This window comes from Chelonia mydas, chromosome 1 (genome assembly GCF_015237465.2).
Source record: "Chelonia mydas isolate rCheMyd1 chromosome 1, rCheMyd1.pri.v2, whole genome shotgun sequence".
Lineage (NCBI taxonomy): Eukaryota > Metazoa > Chordata > Testudines > Cheloniidae > Chelonia > Chelonia mydas.
The window spans coordinates 17,677,060-17,696,066 of record NC_057849.1 but is presented as its reverse complement, the minus strand read 5'-3'; the positions used below and the strand labels follow the sequence as shown (position 1 = coordinate 17,696,066).

Genomic DNA, 19,007 nt, shown 5'->3' with positions numbered 1-19,007 from the left:
TCAATCGCAGCAGACCTCTGCAATCCATGTCCGTCTCTTTTTTCTAATCTACTTATTAGATTCTTATTGTCAGAAAGGATTAGTGTTATGAGCGGCAGGAATTCCTTTCATTCCCCGTAAGGCGAGGTAGTGAAGTGTGGCTGCTTTGTTAAAAATAACATTCTGGATTTCTCCCCCGACCCCACCCTCTCTCTTTTCTCCTCTCCCACAGAGATTTGTGCAGCGGATTGCGGAGGGCACGGCATCTGTGTCGGAGGCACCTGCCGCTGCGAGGAGGGATGGATGGGCGCAGCCTGTGATCAGCGGGCGTGTCACCCACGCTGCAATGAGCATGGGACATGTCGGGATGGCAAGTGTGAATGCAGCCCGGGCTGGAATGGAGAGCACTGCACTATTGGTAGGGGGAAAATAATTTTAAAAGAATAATTGAGGAACAGGGAGAGGACGGGGGATGAAAAGAAGCATGCTTAATTGAATCTATGTGATTTAGTGTAGCATGAGCACCTTTGTTCTTGGATTTCAAGTTCTGACATCATACATTTTCATCTGGGAACAAGACAAAATGTCCTTTCATTTGGTGATGACCTGGTTAGATATATATATTTTACTATCAGAAGTGAAATATACATATATACTGTTTGATCTGTCAGACACAAGCTGTCAAACCTTATCTAGATGCTTCAGAAATTGACTCTTGTAAAAGGTCTTTTCGTTGACCTCCAAGACTCCTCTGTACTGTGATATCAGCTTATTCAGAAACATGCAGCCTATTTTAAGTTTCTTTTACCCTGACTCACGCCATTATTTGCACAGTGACACGGAGAATTATATTCAGAAAATTTCTCGCTGATTTTCAAAGCTGTCTTGCTAATTCTCTCTCTGCCTTGCTGTCTCTCTAGGCATCTCACTTTTCTTTCTCACCATCTTCGTACATCTAATGCACCTGGCAGTTACCTTAAGCGCTGAACTTGTGGTGCACAGATCACTATTATTTATAAGGTACCATCAATCTGCTTAACATTATAGAAAGTGGCACTGTCCCTGCCTTAAGACATCTGTATGCTCATTAATAACATGGTTCAGATTTACGCTGCCTCTTCATCTGAGTTAAGTTTACGCCCTGCTGCACCTTGCCTTTTCTTCTGAGTATCACAACTTTGCCCATTTGATCCCAGTTCAGTGGAGTTGCCTACACAACCTGTCCAAGTCACACAACCGCTAACATTAGTAGTATCCAGCCTACACTTAGATTCACAAATGGGTCTCAGTGACACCAGAGTGGATCAGGCGTAGCTCAGCTGATGCCCAAGGAGTCACTCCAGATTTACACTAGTGTCACCAAGTGCAGAATTTGGCCCTCTGTTTTTTATCAGTTATTCTTACACTCATTTGTCAACATAGCTAAGCATCCAAGTTATCAGCCTGGGCACCATTCACACATGCAAAGATAGTTAATAACTGAAGCATAATCACAAATACTTTAATTCCAGCAATAGGATAATGCAACAAACCATGTTTGTGGCTCAGTTCTGGCTAATGTCCCTCTACCACATTATGGTCTTCACAGACATTCCTAATGAAAAATGTCTGGCACTCAAAAACTCCCCATGACTCATTAGAAATTACATTCTGTTTTCTCTTCCACAAGCCTAACAGCTTTCAGCTCTTCCCATTAACAGTGGGTGAAAATCCCTCTCACAAATGACTTTAAACTGAAAGGAAAGCAACCATGTGTTAACTGGGGAACTGTGGTTATGTAATATTGTTTCATAGTTCTATTTACAACACTGTGTTCACCAAACTGTAGACTTTGAGGTGATGGATAGCAACAAAAATTCATCATTATCCTTGGGGAAAATACTTACATTTAGGAAAATGTCCTAAATCCAGAGGACAATTTAATTTGGGCTGTATTCATACACAAGAGTACCCAGTTCATACAGTGGATCTTATTCTATTAATGCTGATGCAAAAACAAAATATGAATTTCTTCGTAGTAATACAAAGAAAGTGTGTGATATTTCAGACTGCAGCTGACAGACCAAGATTGCTTTCAAACAGGTTTTACCTTTCACACTAATTAAAGTGACCATATTGTTTGCAGCACTCCTCATTCTTGGAATAGGGAGTCTGCGTTATCATGGCAAAGGCAAACACTGCAATGCAGCAAGCATCGAGATTTTAATGGCACCCACTGTACTTTCATACAGTACTACATTCCCATTGCAGTGCTGTCTGGGCTTTAGGAACCATCCCTTATTTTGAGTGCAGAAGTAATTCAGTTTCCTTTCCCCTCCGCCTTCCCCCCAGACACTGTGGTTTAACAACAAATTTGTACATAGACTCATGCCTCTGAAGCTGTAAACCATATTTCCTACAAAATATTCATTGGTAATTGTATAGAATATAAAGGAGATTTGACAAAGTCATAAATATCCAAGGAAACTGAATGGCGTGTGAAGGAGTAATAAGCTAGTAATATTGGCACAGATGAAAGGACATTGACTTGGAATTACATTAAGTGTGTGGTAAGCATTCCCGTTGTCCTTGTGTAATTTCCCTGCATGGCAACTTGTTCTGTTGACAGTAATCCCTTATATGTCTGTGTCGTTGCCCAGCCTGCGTTAGCAATGAGAAGCATAAAACCCCATTGCTGAAGTAATTCTTTAATAATATTGCCATGTGTGCAGGTAACAGTGGTAGAAATGGATGATACAAGTAAAGGAAGTTTCTCCTTCCATTTCCTGTTGAGCACATATGAGAGTAAGAACTCCTTTTATTTTCTCGTTTACTGGGAAGGAATAAGTAGGAAGCACTTCCTCATGCTACCAGGGAACTGTGATCCCAGTGGATTAATTTTGTTTGCTCATACAAAGAGTTACATTACCAAGTATAGTAGCTTGATTGCTCACGTTCTGAGATTTCATTAGCGTAACCTCAGTTAATTCCCAACCAGGAAATTGATGCAGAAGCTTGTGTTCATCATCCTAATTCAGCAACTTTCCTTCATTGAGGCAAGAGGGTGGAACATAAAGTTGATTATTTAACTGCAGGAATCTTTAAATCCTGCAGAATTGCTTAATTTATGTACTCTGAATTCTTAAAACAAGAACTAAGGAACGTACACAATGCAGCCCCAGTAGTTTTGCATAAACAATCACACGCACTCTGAACAGTCTGGGCTGTAATCAGTGCCTCTCAGTTTCTACTTGACCAGCTGGAATCCAAACAAGACACATTAAGCCAGGATTCTCTTCTCTTTGAGGTAAAAGTTCTAAGCTACTGTCAGACCAGAACCATAGGTGTTCAGATGTCTGAGCATGCTAGAGTATTTGGCCCTATCTCCAGTAGAAACTGAGCTGTGTATGACAACCAGTCTCACAACTGAACACAGTTTGGTGTTTTCCTTGAAGAGGATCAAACCATGGTCAGCACCCACTGTACAAGTGTGTTTGATGCCTCGTTCCAACACGCTTTCTGCATCAGCTTTAAACACAGGCTGGCCCCAGATGAGGCGGGGAATTGTAATTGATATTGGATGCCAAACATGGGGCAGCTTCAAGGGCTGACACAGCCTTTGTCAGTATCACTATGGCATAAACTCATGTTATCTCCACTTGCTAAGCACATAAGGGCTGCATTCTGCCCTCTCACTTACGTTTATGTTAGACCATTTTAACTCCAGTGACTTCATTGAAGCTGTACCTGATTTACTCGGGTGAAAGGTAGAACAGGAGCAGGCCACATAGTATATTAGAGCACCCATTGCTCCAAAACTCTTTTATTTCCTAAACTCATTCTCCATGCCCGTTGTACAGATTTCCTTTGCACCTTTCCAAAGGAATGCCCACAAGTGATCCAATGACACAACATGTACATGGGAACAATATGAGTACAGGAAAAATTTTTATGTCTGAATCTACTAGTGTGTCATAAGTTTGGGGCCACATACAGGATATGCTCATATGAGGCTGCATTGTTCTTCAAACCATCTAAGTTAAAAGGTAACATCTGCAAATAATTGATATAGCTGGCCTGGCAACTCCCTCAATTTTTTTCCTCTGGAAACATTTTCACATCTGAAAATTTCAGCTGTGAAGCAAAACTTTGGCCAAGGTTTTGTATGTTGGGCTGCTCTGAATTTTTAAACCAGAATCGCCAATTCCTGGACTTCTGCAGCCATCCGGGCTTGTAGCAAAGCTGTGCTGCATGTGTTCAGTCCTTCTATGTGGGAGTGATTTGTGAACGACAGTCCATTGGTGTCTAACTCTGGGAATTAAGGCCCTCTTAGCTCAGTACAAAAGTGGGCTTGTGCTTCAACTAACCCATTAGACTCACAGGACTCTAGATTCAAGGGGTGGGGGAAAGAAATTCTGCTAAAGGTTTGTGACCCTCTACTTGGGTGGTCTCCATGAACCGATCTGAAATGAGAAACTCCCCCTTAGGGTGCAAGGACTCCTCTGAGAGCAAGATCACAGGGAGCTTAGGAATAGTGCTGGAACTGGAGAAATAACATGAAACAGCTCTTACTTAACAACAGTTGTGGGAGCAAAGTATTTGAGAGAGGGAGCAAAAGAGAGAAAAGCAGAAAATTCCCTCAAGCATCTTTTTTAACAGAGATCAAATGATGTTAAGAGAAGTAGTGTGGTCTGCTGGCTAGAGCAGAGAGCTGCAAGGCATGACTTCTGGGTTCTGTTTTTGCCTCTGCCACTGACTTCTTCTGTGACCTTGGGCAGACCGATTAGGTAGCCATTTTCAAAGGCACTCGACTCCTTTTGACTTGCAATGAGAACTGGGCACACGACTGCCCTGTGTGCCTCCACAACGTCTCTGTACTTCACTTTATCTTTCCTTACAATGGGTGTATTAATATTTACCTTCCTTGCAGAGCTGTTGTGAGATTAGTTTAATTTTCGAAAGCAGTTCGAGATCTTGGGCTGTATAAATGCAATATGTTATCATTAAGGAGATCCAAAAGTAAAAGACTTTCCAATTCCAATAGTTCCACAGGGGAACAAGACATCTTTGTTAAGAAAATGTGATACTGTTAGGCAAGGTGGAAGAATTTTAGAAAGATGCTGTTTATCCTATCGCAGAGGTGGGTTGTTGCAAGCGATCAGAACCTTACAATGTTCTGCCATTTATTTTTACCTTCCTGTTTCTCTTGCTCAGCTTATTGAATCCCTGCAACCAGACTAAATGGATGATTGAACACAGCCTTCCTCAGTTCTTTGATTGAGAATAGTTTTGTTCCACCTTTTCTTTCTCCTCTCCACACAATAAAAGTTTTTTTCTTTTAATATCATAGCAAACTTTCCTGTGCCTTTCTTTGCACCTGCACAATCTCATAATAAGCTGTACTGCACTTATTCAATCCTACCTTAAATGTCCTGTCTTTTATCTCCCAAGCTCACTATCTGGATAAGGTAGTGAAAGGTATGGTCTTCCTTCCTCTTTTTTCCTGTTGTCTTTGTGTTTTTTTTAAAAAATGCACCGTGAACATGCTGTCTTGAGGTTGCATCTTTTACTCATTGTCACAAATCTTTTGTTAATACCTGGAAGGGTGAAAGTTCCGGTCATTTCAGTAGGAAATGTGTCTGGAGCGTCATCCTTTGTAGATGCTGTGATCTCATGTTAACATTATATCAGTGTTCCCTTCCTCTCTCCCTCCCCTCCACAACATCTCTCATCCCCCACCCCACCCAGCCAGGTAATCAGTCAGGAGGAAAAAAAACATGTCTGTCAATACAGCAGGTGCCCTACGCAGCGTTTGTTTTATTAAATGTATATGATCCATATGGTAACAAGCAGGTGAGTGTGTTTTCTGTATGAAGTTTCTAGATTTTGATCACTAGGTGAGAAATGTTCCCGGGGGTGCTTAAGGGGAGATATTTTTCTTTATATGAAAATGCTATGGTCTTTGGGCCAAGTCCTCCAGTTGTGTAAATCAGTAAAATTCCATTGAAGTTCATGGAATTGTATTGATTTACACCAGCTGAATATCTGGCCCTACATGCCTGTTTGTATTGGTAAAACAAGTCTGGAGCCTGATTCTGATCTCATCTTGGTGTCAATCAGAAGGAAACGGAGTTACACTGTCAGGAAACCAGTGCAATTGTTTTTCACATCAAATTCAAACCACTTAGTTGTTCCTATCTCAGAGCCACAATTCATTATCTGATTTAATTTATGAAATTGTAGCTGTAGTGGCCAAATTGACTTTTAATTAGAAATATTGACTGCAGTCCCAAAATGTGCAATAACTATATAAGATGCCGAAACAATGAACATTTCCCAGATAAGTATAACAAACGGACAATAAATGTGATTGTGTTGGACACAAATGTCCTTCTAGGTGGCTGCTGATACCACACAGAACAGTCAGTTTCCCATTTTAAAAAAAAACAGCTCAAGGAAAGCTTTTTCTACCGCTAAATTTAGACTTCAAAATCCTTTATGGTTGTGAGCAATCAGAAATGGTAACCAACCATTAGAGGTTCATGGAGAAAGACAAACTTGCCAAAATATTGGTCCAGTGAATGGTTAAAAGGAAGGGTTTGTCTGTAGGCTTTCACTGTGTGACAGAAAACATGGTGGTCCTGACAGCGGCACTTCTCCAGGTGAATTTATGATCTGGCATGTGTTTCCTGCTTCATTTGTTATTAAAGTGCATGTTCAAGTAGAACCACAAATAGGGAAAGTCTCTGAGTGGCCAGCCACGTCTTAATGATAAGGAAATGTCAATGGTTTCAACAACTAATTAGTCCTTTCGTGAGAGAGCAGCACCGATGAGCAGTGTCTTCTCTTGAATCTATGGCTTTAGATTGACTATCTGTTCAGTGGCAGTTAATTTTCTCTAATTGCACAGGGTCAATGAAACACTCTTGACTTGCTTTAAACTAAAAAAAAAAGGGGGGTCTTTATTAGATTAAGGAACATGGGTCTTTGTCTTTCTTTATGGAGTAACAGTGTTGGCATTCTTAAAAGAATATATAGGTCAGCACCAGGCGGTGTGATCAGAACCTCTTGCTAATGTTGTACATGTCAGTGCTTTGCATTACAAAAACTCTCCGTATTTCTTCCTTTCATCTCCATTTGCACTGGAGAAGATTGGATCAAAGGGTAACAGATAAGCACCAAGGGAAACAGAAGATGAAAAATCATCTTGCAGAGCCTCTCTCCTTGAGATTCAGGGACCATAGGTAATGAGTAGCCCCCCACACTGTCCCATTTTTTAAAATGTCTTCTACAAATATACCCTCTTGCTCTGGACAGCCTTTTGACTGATTCTAATTGCCAGGAATAAAGTCACATTGTACTTACTGAATTTTGCAGTGGGTAATGGGTTAAGCAACATATTATGAATAAACCACTCACTTGCCATTTACATTGCATTCCCTCCTTTGGAAGGATTAGCACTAGCTGAATCTTTCAACGTACATGATTTTTACTTGGCTAAATGCTCGGTGTGCAATTTTCAGAATTACATTTCTCATGCCATTTTGGCTTTCTTAATTATTAACATGTTTCTGGTTGAAATCCCTCCCCAGCAGTCCTGGCTTTTTGAGGTTGAGTAGGATTGACTGCTGGCTTTCCTACTGTTTTAATGTAAACCAGTGAGTCAGTCAAGGCTCTAGAATAGGCCTCCTCTTGTTTCAAAGAGGGAGAGCAAATTTCAGGAGCGAACTTCAACATGGGTAAAACCAAGAAGTTCTTCACTAACAAAGGGCTGTACTGAAATCAGTTCATCTTATCACTGGCATTGGGCCCTCCAGACTAAAGTCACTTTTTCAAAACTTATAGTGGTCTTCCTTAAAAATTCATTCTGTTTGGAAGTTTCTCCTTGTTTGAGAGAGTTTCCCTATATCCTAAATGCCACTGGAACAGATAATATAACTCAGGATAATTCGTACCTGGTTAATGGTGAATAACTCTCATCTGAAAAGTTAATCACCTAAATCTGTAATAAGGCCCCTAAATAAATGGTCTGATATTAAAAGGTGCTGCGCATCCACATCTCCCTTTGAAGTCAGTGAATTTTGTTGAGGGTTCAGGTCTTCTGAAAATCATTTCCCTTATTTTGGTGCATAACTCTATGCACCCAAGTTTGATAAGTGCTGAATTCACAACTCCTGGTGCAGTCACTTGCCAAATCCTACTTGCCCAATTAGCATGGGTGTATTTACATGAGTGAGACAAGCAAGATTAAGCCTTAATATACTAGGAACCATCTGATTTTGGGCTCCTTCGTCCCTCTCTTAGGAGGATTACTCTGCTGGCCCATTGGTTGAGTGGTTTTAAAACATTTTACTGTGTTCCCATTGTATGAAAAGATCTGTTAATGCCTTGCTTTCCCTTGGAGCACACAGAACTTTTCTAGATAACTTTAAAGTTATTGTTCTTGTTTGCAACCACTGGTTGCATTCCTCGGAGTTGCATCCAGCTGTGGCCACCTGGATTCAGAACTCCACTAGGTCTGGTGAGACACATCAGGAGGTGCATCAGTGCCTTTTTTCATAGCCTGATAGAGGAAAGACAAAGAAGAGAATAAATTAATTCTCCTAGCGCTACTTGAAGATCAAACCTGAGTAAGTCTTATCCCTTAAGCCCAATTTTATATGGCAATGAGGCTTAACTTGAAGGAAGTACCAACTACACTTAGTTTATAATTGAGACTAATTAGGGGGCCTTAATTTTTCAGATCATTAACAGGGTGTTATTCTGGCTACCAATCTTAAAATAGCAGGGTAATCTCTTGCTAGTTCTGGTGAACGTCCCTGTGATAGTATGACATTAATTTTTGTCTAGTTGAAACAAGTCCCTTTTTTTCCAGCGTACTCATGGTCGAAGCTGCTTTTTGCGTCGTATGCTTGAAGTCCCCATGGATGGGCAAAGCTGCCTCCCCTTTTCTCTTAAGACCAGTTTTTATAGCAACATCCACAAGTGTTTCAATTAGAAACCCACATAGGACCCAGTCTTGCACTACCTACTCAGGTAAAGCTCCCATTGACTCTGTGAGATCTCCACAGATTTAGGGACAGCAGAAATACGTCCTTAAAAGTTTTTTTTTTTCTAAAACCCCATTCAGTTTTTAAATTCCCTCTCCCGTCCAAATTTCAGTTAATAAAAACTAGCAGGCAAAAGCACCAACCATCAAAAACCTCAGAGCTTGCGAAACACGGTGGCCTGGATCTGAGGGGAATGTACAGCGCATGTATATTCCAGCCCAGCTGATAGTCAGAAGTGCTTCTCAAACACCGGATTATCTTGTGGCTTTAGTACATAGGTTTTATGGAAAGGTGCATAATACTGTGTGTACTCATATCCATGGCATGGTGACCGTAGCCACGTCATACACTACAGAGACACGTAATAAATAGGATGTATCATGCACTTTGCCTGCCCTCTGCCCACCAATCCGTCTCCTCTAGGTGCTAGTCCAACATTCCAGACTTCTGAGTCCCAGCAAGCAGCCCCAGTTGGGATTTTTTTAAGCCAACCTGACAGACAAATGTTTCTTCCTTCACCCCTAAATTTCCCCTCCCAGCCAGTGTCCCAGGATGGAGAGGATTCACTCCTCCACCCCCATTTCAGTATGTTAAAACATCACAACCTTAGTGTCTGAAATCTTACAGCTTGGCAGGGGCTAGGAAGAGGAGCTTTATCCCACTGGGAAATGGAGATTCACAGCTTCCCAATGGAACATATAGTACTGGCTCCTGGCCCTGGAAGGGCCCAAGATACTATACGTTAGAGCAGTGCTACTCAAAGTGGTGGCACCGGTCCGCGAGCCATCGGCTGCCGGTCTGCGCGCACATTGGGGAAAAAAAATGCCTGTCCCCCACATCAGATAGCTTGAGAAGCACTAAGTTAGAGTACTGACATTGTGTATATCATACACACACACTTTACTGGGGCGAGTTTTTCTATCCATCTTCTTTCCAAGCCACTTGTCATAGTTTCCTTGGATTCAACTGGACAAGGTTCAGTGGGAGTCATGAAAATCCATTCAGGTTGAGGTAAAATAGGTTTTATATATATAAACATATTGGAAATTTCATCCAAAAGATGGTTAAAAGAATGTTAAGGTTGCAAAGTCAAGCTCCCAAAAGTGAGGAAATGACAGAATTAAGGTTTAATTACATGATCACATATTTTTTCTTCAGGACCCCTGCCTCGTTCCGTGCACAGGATAGACTGTGCTCGCTGAATGAGCAGTTATTCACTATTTCTTTTTATCCTCATCGTTCAGTGTGTGGGCCCATTTGTTGTTTACTGTGCAGGATCCAAGCCCGGCACTGAATACAGAATTATTAATTTCCTCATAGAGTTATCTATGAAACTTTACACACACACACACACAATCCTCTGGCGCTGGTCCCTCCCCTTCTGCAGGGAAATTTTTGTTCTGCCGCTCCACCCTTAGGGTGGAGCATGTGGAGTTGCTGTGGGGGGATGCAACATGTGGAGTCCAGTTGACACATAGTACCTGTGAGGGGGATGGAGCATGCTCAGTGAAAATTTAGCTGCCGGACTTTACTGAGCATGTGCAGAATGTGGAATTTTTTGGTTAGAGCCTTATAACTTGGACAAATTTGAGCAGATTTTCATGGTGACAGCAAAATCCACAGCTCTGACACCAGAATGACCCCCTGCCAAATTTCAAGTCAGTGCTCCAAGGCATGGGGACACTAGAGTTTGTCAAAAAGAAAAGGAGTACTTGTGGCACCTTAGAGACTAACCAATTTATTTGAGCATAAGCTTTCGTGAGCTACAGCTCACTTCATCGGATGCATACTGTGGAAAGTGTAGAAGATCTTTTTATACACACACAAAGCATGAAAAAATACCTCCTCCCACCCCACTCTCCTGCTGGTAATAGCTTATCTAAAGTGATCACTCTCCTTACAATGTGTATGACAATCAAGTTGGGCCATTTCCAGCACAAATCCAGGTTTTCTCACCTCCCCCCCACACACACACACAAACCCACTCTCCTGCTGGTAATAGCTTATCTAAAGTGACCACTCTCCTTACAATGTGTATGATAATCAAGGTGGGCCATTTCCAGCACAAATCCAGGGTTTAACACAAACGTCTGGAGGTGGGGGGTAGGAAAAAACAAGGGGAAATAGGTTACCTTGCATAATGACTTAGCCACTCCCAGTCTCTATTCAAGCCTAAGTTAATTGTATCCAATTTGCAAATGAATTCCAATTCAACAGTTTCTCGCTGGAGTCTGGATTTGAAGTTTTTTTGTTTTAATATTGCGACCTTTAGGTCTGAGATCGAGTGACCAGAGAGATTGAAGTGTTCTCCGACTGGTTTATGAATGTTATAATTCTTGACATCTGATTTGTGTCCATTTATTTTTTTACGTAGAGACTGTCCAGTTTGACCAATGTACATGGCAGAGGGGCATTGCTGGCACATGATGGCATATATCACATTGGTGGATGTGCAGGTGAACGAGCCTCTGATAGTGTGGCTGATGTTATTAGGCCCTGTGATGGTGTCCCCTGAATAGATATGTGGGCACAGTTGACAACGGGCTTTGTTGCAAGGATAGGTTCCTGGGTTAGTGGTTCTGTTGTGTGGTATGTGGTTGGTGGTGAGTATTTGCTTCAGGTTGGGGGGCTGTCTGTAGGCAAGGACTGGCCTGTCTCCCAAGATTTGTGAGAGTGTTGGGTCATCCTTCAGGATAGGTTGTAGATCCTTAATAATGCGTTGGAGGGGTTTTAGTTGGGGGCTGAAGGTAACAGCTAGTGGTGTTCTGTTATTTTCTTTGTTAGGCCTGTCCTGTAGTAGGTGACTTCTGGGAAGTCTTCTGGCTCTATCAGTCTGTTTCTTCACTTCCGCAGGTGCGTATTGTAGTTGTAAGAATGCTTGATAGAGCTCTTGTAGGTGTTTGTCTCTGTCTGAGGGGTTGGAGCAAATGCGGTTGTATCGCAGAGCTTGGCTGTAGACGATGGATCGTGTGGTGTGGTCAGGGTGAAAGCTGGAGCATGTAGGTAGGAATAGCGGTCAGTAGGTTTCCGGTATAGGGTGGTGTTTATGTGACCATCGTTTATTAGCACTGTAGTGTCCAGGAAGTGGATCTCTTGTGTGGACTGGACCAGGCTGAGGTTGATGGTGGGATGGAAATTGTTGAAATCATGGTGGAATTCCTCAAGGGCTTCTTTTCCATGGGTCCAGATGATGAAGATGTCATCAATATAGCGCAAGTAGAGTAGGGGCATTAGGGGATGAGAGCTGAGGAAGCGTTGTTCTAAGTCAGACATAAAAATGTTGGCATACTGTGGGGCCATGCGGGTACCCATAGCAGTGCCGCTGATCTGAAGGTATACATTGTCCCCAAATGTAAAATAGTTATGGGTAAGGACAAAGTCACAAAGTTCAGCCACCAGGTTAGCCGTGACATTATCGGGGATAGTGTTCTTGACGGCTTGTAGTCCATCTTTGTGTGGAATGTTGGTGTAGAGGGCTTCTACATCCATAGTGGCCAGGATGGTGTTATCAGGAAGATCACTGATGGACTGTAGTTTCCTCAGGAAGTCAGTGGTGTCTCGAAGGTAGCTGGGAGTGCTGGTAGCGTAGGGCCTGAGGAGGGAGTCTACATAGCCAGACAATCCTGCTGTCAGGGTGCCAATGCCTGAGATGATGGGGCGCCTAGGATTTCCAGGTTTATGGATCTTGGGTAGTAGATAGAATATCCCAGGTCGGGGTTCCAGGGGTGTGTCTGTGCGGATTTGATCTTGTGCTTTTTCAGGGAGTTTCTTGAGCAAATGCTGTAGTTTCTTTTGGTAACTCTCAGTGGGATCAGAGGGTAATGGCTTGTAGAAAGTGGTGTTGGAGAGCTGCCGAGCAGCCTCTTGTTCATATTCCGACCTATTCATGATGACACCAGCACCTCCTTTGTCAGCCTTTTTGACTATGATGTCAGAGTTGTTTCTGAGGCTGTGGATGGCATTGTGTTCCGCACGGCTGAGGTTATGGGGCAAGTGATGCTGCTTTTCCACAATTTCAGCCCATGTACGTTGGCGGAAGCACTCTATGTAGAAGTCCAGTCTGCTGTTTCAACCTTCAGGAGGAGTCCACCTAGAATCCTTCTTTTTGTAGTGTTGGTAGGGAGGTCTCTGTGGATTAGTATGTTGTTCAGAGGTATGTTGGAAATATTCCTTGAGTCGGAGATGTCGAAAATAGGATTCTAGGTCACCACAGAACTGTATCATGTTCGTGGGGGTGGAGGGGCAGAAGGAGAGGCCCCGAGATAGGACAGCTGCTTCTGCTGGGCTGAGAGTACAGTTGGATAGGTTAACAATATTGCTGGGTGAGTTGAGGGAACCATTGCTGTGGCCCCTTGTGGCATGTAGTAGTTTAGAAAGTTTAGTGTCCTTTTTCTTTTGTAGAGAAGCAAAGTGTGTGTTGTAAATGGCTTGTCTAGTTTTAGTAAAGTCCAGCCACGAGGAAGTTTGTGTGGAAGGTTGTTTTTTTATGAGAGTATCCATTTTTGAGAGCTCATTCTTAATCTTTCCCTATTTGCTGTAGAGGATGTTGATCAGGTGATTCCGCAGTTTCTTTGAGAGCGTGTGGCACAAGCTGACAGCATAGTCTGTGTGGTATGTAGATTGTAATAGATTTTTTACCTTCAGTCTTTTTGGTACGATGTCCATCTGTTTGCATTTGGAAAGGAAGATGATGTCTGTCTGTATCTGTACAAGTTTTTTCATGCAGTTGATAGATTTCCACTCCATATTTACATGGACAAACGACATATTTTGCTGCTAATCTTGTCCTTGGAAATTGCTGAACCTTTTTAGCTGAAACTTTAAAAAAAAATCAGTCTGAGACAGACATTGAGCACAGACATTGAGCATGGAAAATTTCAGCTCAAATGTCTAAAGTTTGGCAAAGTTACAAGCTGCTGAAGACAGGGCTACATAATGGGACATGTCAAGCAGCCTTGACTGTAGGCAGAGCTGCCAGTTCTGGCTATAATAACATACACACATACACACACACATGCTTTAGAGGTGTGACATACTATGTGTGTGTGTGTGTGTGTGTGTAAATGTAAAAAGGTCATTTTTAAAGAGGTTTTCCTAGCTCCCTCTGATCCTTGTTCAGTTGGACCCATGCAAAGTAAGGTAACTGCCTTTGAAAGCAGATGGATAGAAAAAATAGTGTCAGTAAAAGTGTTTAAATCTCTATTAAACAGATATTACAAACTGAAATGGTGCTTCTGGAACCTGTGCAGAGTACATGAGGGTGTGGTGTGGTAGGAATGCTCTACCAGCACTTGTATGGGATGACTTACATAACTCACTCATGGCCCTGCCTCTTGTGAACAATGCAGTCATCCCAAAGTCATGTCGATAAACTCTTCATAGTAAATCTCACCATCGTGTAGTCTCTCTTCACAGACAGATATGTACATATATATATATATATATATATGCATACATATGTAGAGGCAGAGTGGCCCATTGGAGAGGACACTAAAGTGGGGCTCAGGAGACCTAGGTTCTTTCCTTGCTCTGCTGTACCTTCCAGAGCCCACTGCCTCCCAGGTGGTGCTGAGAACTCTAACCTGCCATGGATTTGGGTTACTCCAAGTCCTGCTCTTGCAAAGCAACCCAAAGTGTAGGGTGGATTGCTGCATGCGCTGCTAAAGAATCAGGAAAGCAGACTGCATCCCCACCCCAGAAATCCATCTTTGCAGTAGAGGTGGGGAGCCTATAATATCTATGAATCTAATATTTATGAATCTGTGAGCCGTGAGTTGTAGTCACCAAAGCTTGAAGTACTAGTACAATGAATGTAATGCCCTTCTCTTATTCTACTGTCCCCATTGATTCTGGATGGCAAAAGAGGCAGGAAACCTTATCAATGGGAAAGAAGAGATAAGTAGAAGGCAAAGGAAAAAAGCTGTGTTAAGAGGTTCCCCAGGCCCGTTTCCCAGTTGTCTTTCTATGTCCCTAGTCCTCCTAACAACTTCCAGTGCATTAGAATGTGTGACTGTTTGCCTTGCAGAGGGGTGCCCTGGACTGTGTCATGGCAATGGCAGATGCACTCTGGACATGAATGGCTGGCACTGTGTCTGCCAGCTGGGCTGGAGAGGAGCGGGCTGTGATACTTCCATGGAGACAGCGTGCGGCGATGGAAAAGACAACGATGGAGGTAGGACGAGAGTGTATGTGATTTATCAGGCTTCACGGAGCCTTACACTGCTTCTCTTAGCAAGGCCCAGAGCCAGCTGGGAGGACTCTAGGGTGCAAAAGATCCTTGTTCTTGTCAGCTGATGGAGAATGGATAGTGAACTTTGCCAGACTAATTCTGCCATATTTTATATGAATTTAAATTGAATGAATTGGGTGCAAGGGTCTGAGGTTTGTTTATTCTCAGAATAGGCACAGCACAGTCAGTGGCAGTGCAGGCTTCCCTCCACCCCATCTCCACCTTTGTGCCTGAGCCATGACACAGAGGGGTGAGTTTCCCCGTCTGTTTGAAACATGGCCTCTCTCCTGAGACTGCCACCAAGGGTCCTTACTCACCTGGGATGGATGTGAAGAACCAACCTAGAGGCTTAACTAGCTGATCCACATGCTCCCCAAGCCACCCAGTCCCTCTCAGTCCACGTTTTATTGATTCCAGTTCCATACATAATGAGTCAGGCATGAGAATAATAGCTCAGCGTAATGCAAAGTTAATGTTCAGAGTTATCTCATTACAAAGGAAACTCTGGAACAGTGTGAAGGTTTGAATTAGAGGGCTGGAGATGAGATATTAAATTTGAGGCATAAGGGAGACTGCATAATTTGTTTTGTTGTCACTCAGCAAAAAGCTCTGTTAACCACAGTCCGGGCCAGGACCCAGACTGTGAAATGCAGACTGCGTTTTGCACATGTCTTGTTTTATCGTATTAACAAGAACAGTATAGTTTTTTTTTTAAAAAAGGCCAACCCTGTGATTATCGACTTCACAGGGACCGGGCTTCTGATCGAATATTTAAAATGCCTTTGTACATCTGGCATGGTAAATGGACCAAATTGTCCCCTTAGAAAGATGGGGGGGAGGGGAGACACAGAGCCCCATACAAAGAGTACAAGCTGTAGAACAAAGGCCGCTTATTCCCTCAGATGAAACCAAATACTACTGTATTAGTTCTTTCTATTTACAGCTGACACAAGGCACCAATAAAGTTAGCCACACCATATGTGTAAAAATATGGTAAATATATCCAAGCATAATCCTAGCTTCTGTGGAAAAAAATTGTCGTTTCTTGGAGAGAGGGCCAAAAAATCTCAGAGGTAATCCAGGCCAGAGCAAATGGAGCCCATAAACATAACATCAAAAAGAGCGTGATCAGACTCTGGCTCTGTGGGAATGTAGTCTGAGATTCCATGGTCTGAGGTGTTCACTTCTTATGTGGTGACTCATTGGGTTATCCATTTCAAAGGAACTGTTGATTACCTTGTCAGCCAACAAGGCAACAGATGTAGACTGGAGAAGCAAAAGGTGAGTGCTGTGTTTATCCTGTGATAAGTGCCGTCCCTTATCTGCAAAAAGAAAAGGAGGACTTGTGGCACCTTAGAGACTAACCAATTTATTTGAGCATAACCTTTCGTGAGCTACAGCTCACTTCATCGGATGGGACAGCTGGAGATCACTAGCTTGAAGATACCTCCTGCACCACGAGCCCGAGGGAGGGTGGCATAGGCACTACGACAGTGGCTCCATGCAGGGGGATCCTCGGGGCTAAATCTGCCAGCTTTCCCGCTGCATTGCTGGGATGGTGCAAAGCAGCCAGAGTGATAGATCTCACCCGTGGCCTTTAAACCTGTTACTTGAAAAATCAGTTTCTACTCTGTACAGCAAGATAACTGGGAAAAGGTGTTCAGTCACTCACACTAAAGGCTTGTTGCTCTGCAGGCCCTGTTAGCAGCAGCGAGACCTGCACCACCCCTGCGAGATCTCCCAGGGGAATTGTGTCTCAGGCAATCACAATGACCCCCAAAAGCACTGAGGGAGCATGGGCCACAGTGGCCCCTGCTTCACCCTTTCAGGGAGCACAATGTGCTGGCATGGAGTGCCAGAGCCCTGTCTCCTACAGGAAGGATAGCATTAGTGCTCATAAATGATCTGGAAGAAGGGGTAAAACAGTAAGATGGCAAAATTTGCAGACTGTAAAAAACTACTTGAGATAGTTAAGTCCAAAGCACAAAGCAGACTGCGAAGAGTTACAAAGGGAGCTCACAAAATTCAGGGACTGGGAAACAAAATGGCAGATGGAATTCCATGTTAATAAATGCAAAGTAATGCACATTGGAAAACATAATCCCAACTATACATATAAAATGATGAGGTCTAAATTAGCTCTTATCTCTCAAGAAAGAGATTCTGGAGTCATTGGTGGATAGTTCTCTGAAAACATCCACTCAACGTGCAGCGGCAGTCAAAAAAGCGAACAGAAAGTTAGGAACCATTAGGACAGGGATGGATAAGACAGACAATATCATAATGCCACTATATGAATCCATGGTACACACACACCCTGAATACTGCATGCCGCTCTGGTTGCCCCATCTCAAAAAAGATATATTAGAATTGGAAAGGGTACAAAGAAGGACAACAAAAATTATTAGGAGTATCAAATAAATTCCATATGAGCAGAGATTAAAAAGACTGGGACTTTTCGGCCTGGAAAAGAGGTGACTAAGGGGGGATAAGATAGAGGTCTATAACAACATGAATGGTGTGGAGAACACGAATAAGGAGATGTTATTTACTCCTTCACATAACACAAAAACCCAGGTCACCCAATGAAATTAATAGGCAGCAGGTTTCAAACAAACAAAAGGATGTATTTTTTCACACAACACACAGTCAACCTGTGGAACTCATTGCCAGGGGATGTTGTGAAGGCTAAAACTATAACAGGGTTCAAAAAAGAATTACATAAGTTTCTGGAGGATAGATCTATCTATGGCTATTAACCAAGCTGGTCAGGGATGCAATCCCATGCTCAGGACGTCCCTAGCCTCTAATTGCCAGAAATTGGGAGTAGCTGACAGAGGATGGATCGCTCAATAATTGCCTGTTCTGTTTATTCCGTCTGAAGCACCTGGTATTGGCCACTGTCAGAGGACAGGATACTGGCCTACATGGACCATTGGTCTGACCCAGTATGGCTGTTCTTATGTTCTCTTGGGGTGCGAGGACTAAAGTGGTTTATTTCCACCTTTCCTCACACGCCAGTACAGGGCTAATTTCAGTCTAGCCTTTAAATATTCATCTGTGCATGTGTCTAAACCAAGAGTCAGTTTGGGCCATATTTTTGAAGGTATTTTGTGCCTAACTCCCACCAAAATCAATGGAAATTAGGCATCTAAATGTTTGGGGTTTTTTTAAATCTGGCCCTTTGTTCCCAGAAGAGCTTCTGTATTCAAGTTTCTCATACGAGAATTGTGATTTGCATTGAAACAATTTGGGGCTTTGACTCCTGTTCACAGTAAGTGGCGTTTCACTCTGCCCGAGTTCACCATTCAGCTGGTTCTAACGCAATGGTACCGTGCAGAACACTGCCACTGGAAATTCCTTACTGTAATGGGAGCTGGCGTTAAAAAAAATGTGTCCTGGGGAAGTCAGACTCCATGGGAGACAGGTAACAGAAACTCTTCAGTAAAGGGGAAGGCTGTTTGGCCCCAGAGAAGCAGTGACAAGCTATGGCAGGAGTAAGAGATGTGCTCAGTGAAAGAGAATCTTTGTCCCATTTAGAACAATGATATTGCCAGGAAAAATCCCAAGAAAAATGTGTCATTGGGCTGGCCTGGCAGTACTGTTTTAACACGGTGGGTCTAATCCTGCTTTCAGTTACACTAATGTAAAATTTAGACTGGATTGGCATGGCACCAGGTTTTACACCAGAGCTGGTATTTATTCCAGGGTCATTACAGGGAAAACAGCAGAAAGTGATTCACTTTAACTAGGATGGCGAGATGTCCCAA

The 19,007-nt window shown here is 42.8% G+C and overlaps 1 protein-coding gene across 1 annotated transcript in view; it reads left to right on the top strand.

Annotated features, from left to right (window-relative positions):
• Positions 1 to 19,007, top strand: part of TENM4 (teneurin transmembrane protein 4) — a 1,747,045-nt gene that overhangs the window by 1,599,611 nt on the left and 128,427 nt on the right. The window contains exons 19-21 of the mRNA XM_043528206.1: positions 212 to 397; positions 5,410 to 5,436; positions 15,034 to 15,180. Of these exons, the coding sequence (XP_043384141.1) occupies positions 212 to 397; positions 5,410 to 5,436; positions 15,034 to 15,180 (360 nt within the window). The remainder of the gene's footprint in view (positions 1 to 211; positions 398 to 5,409; positions 5,437 to 15,033; positions 15,181 to 19,007) is intronic.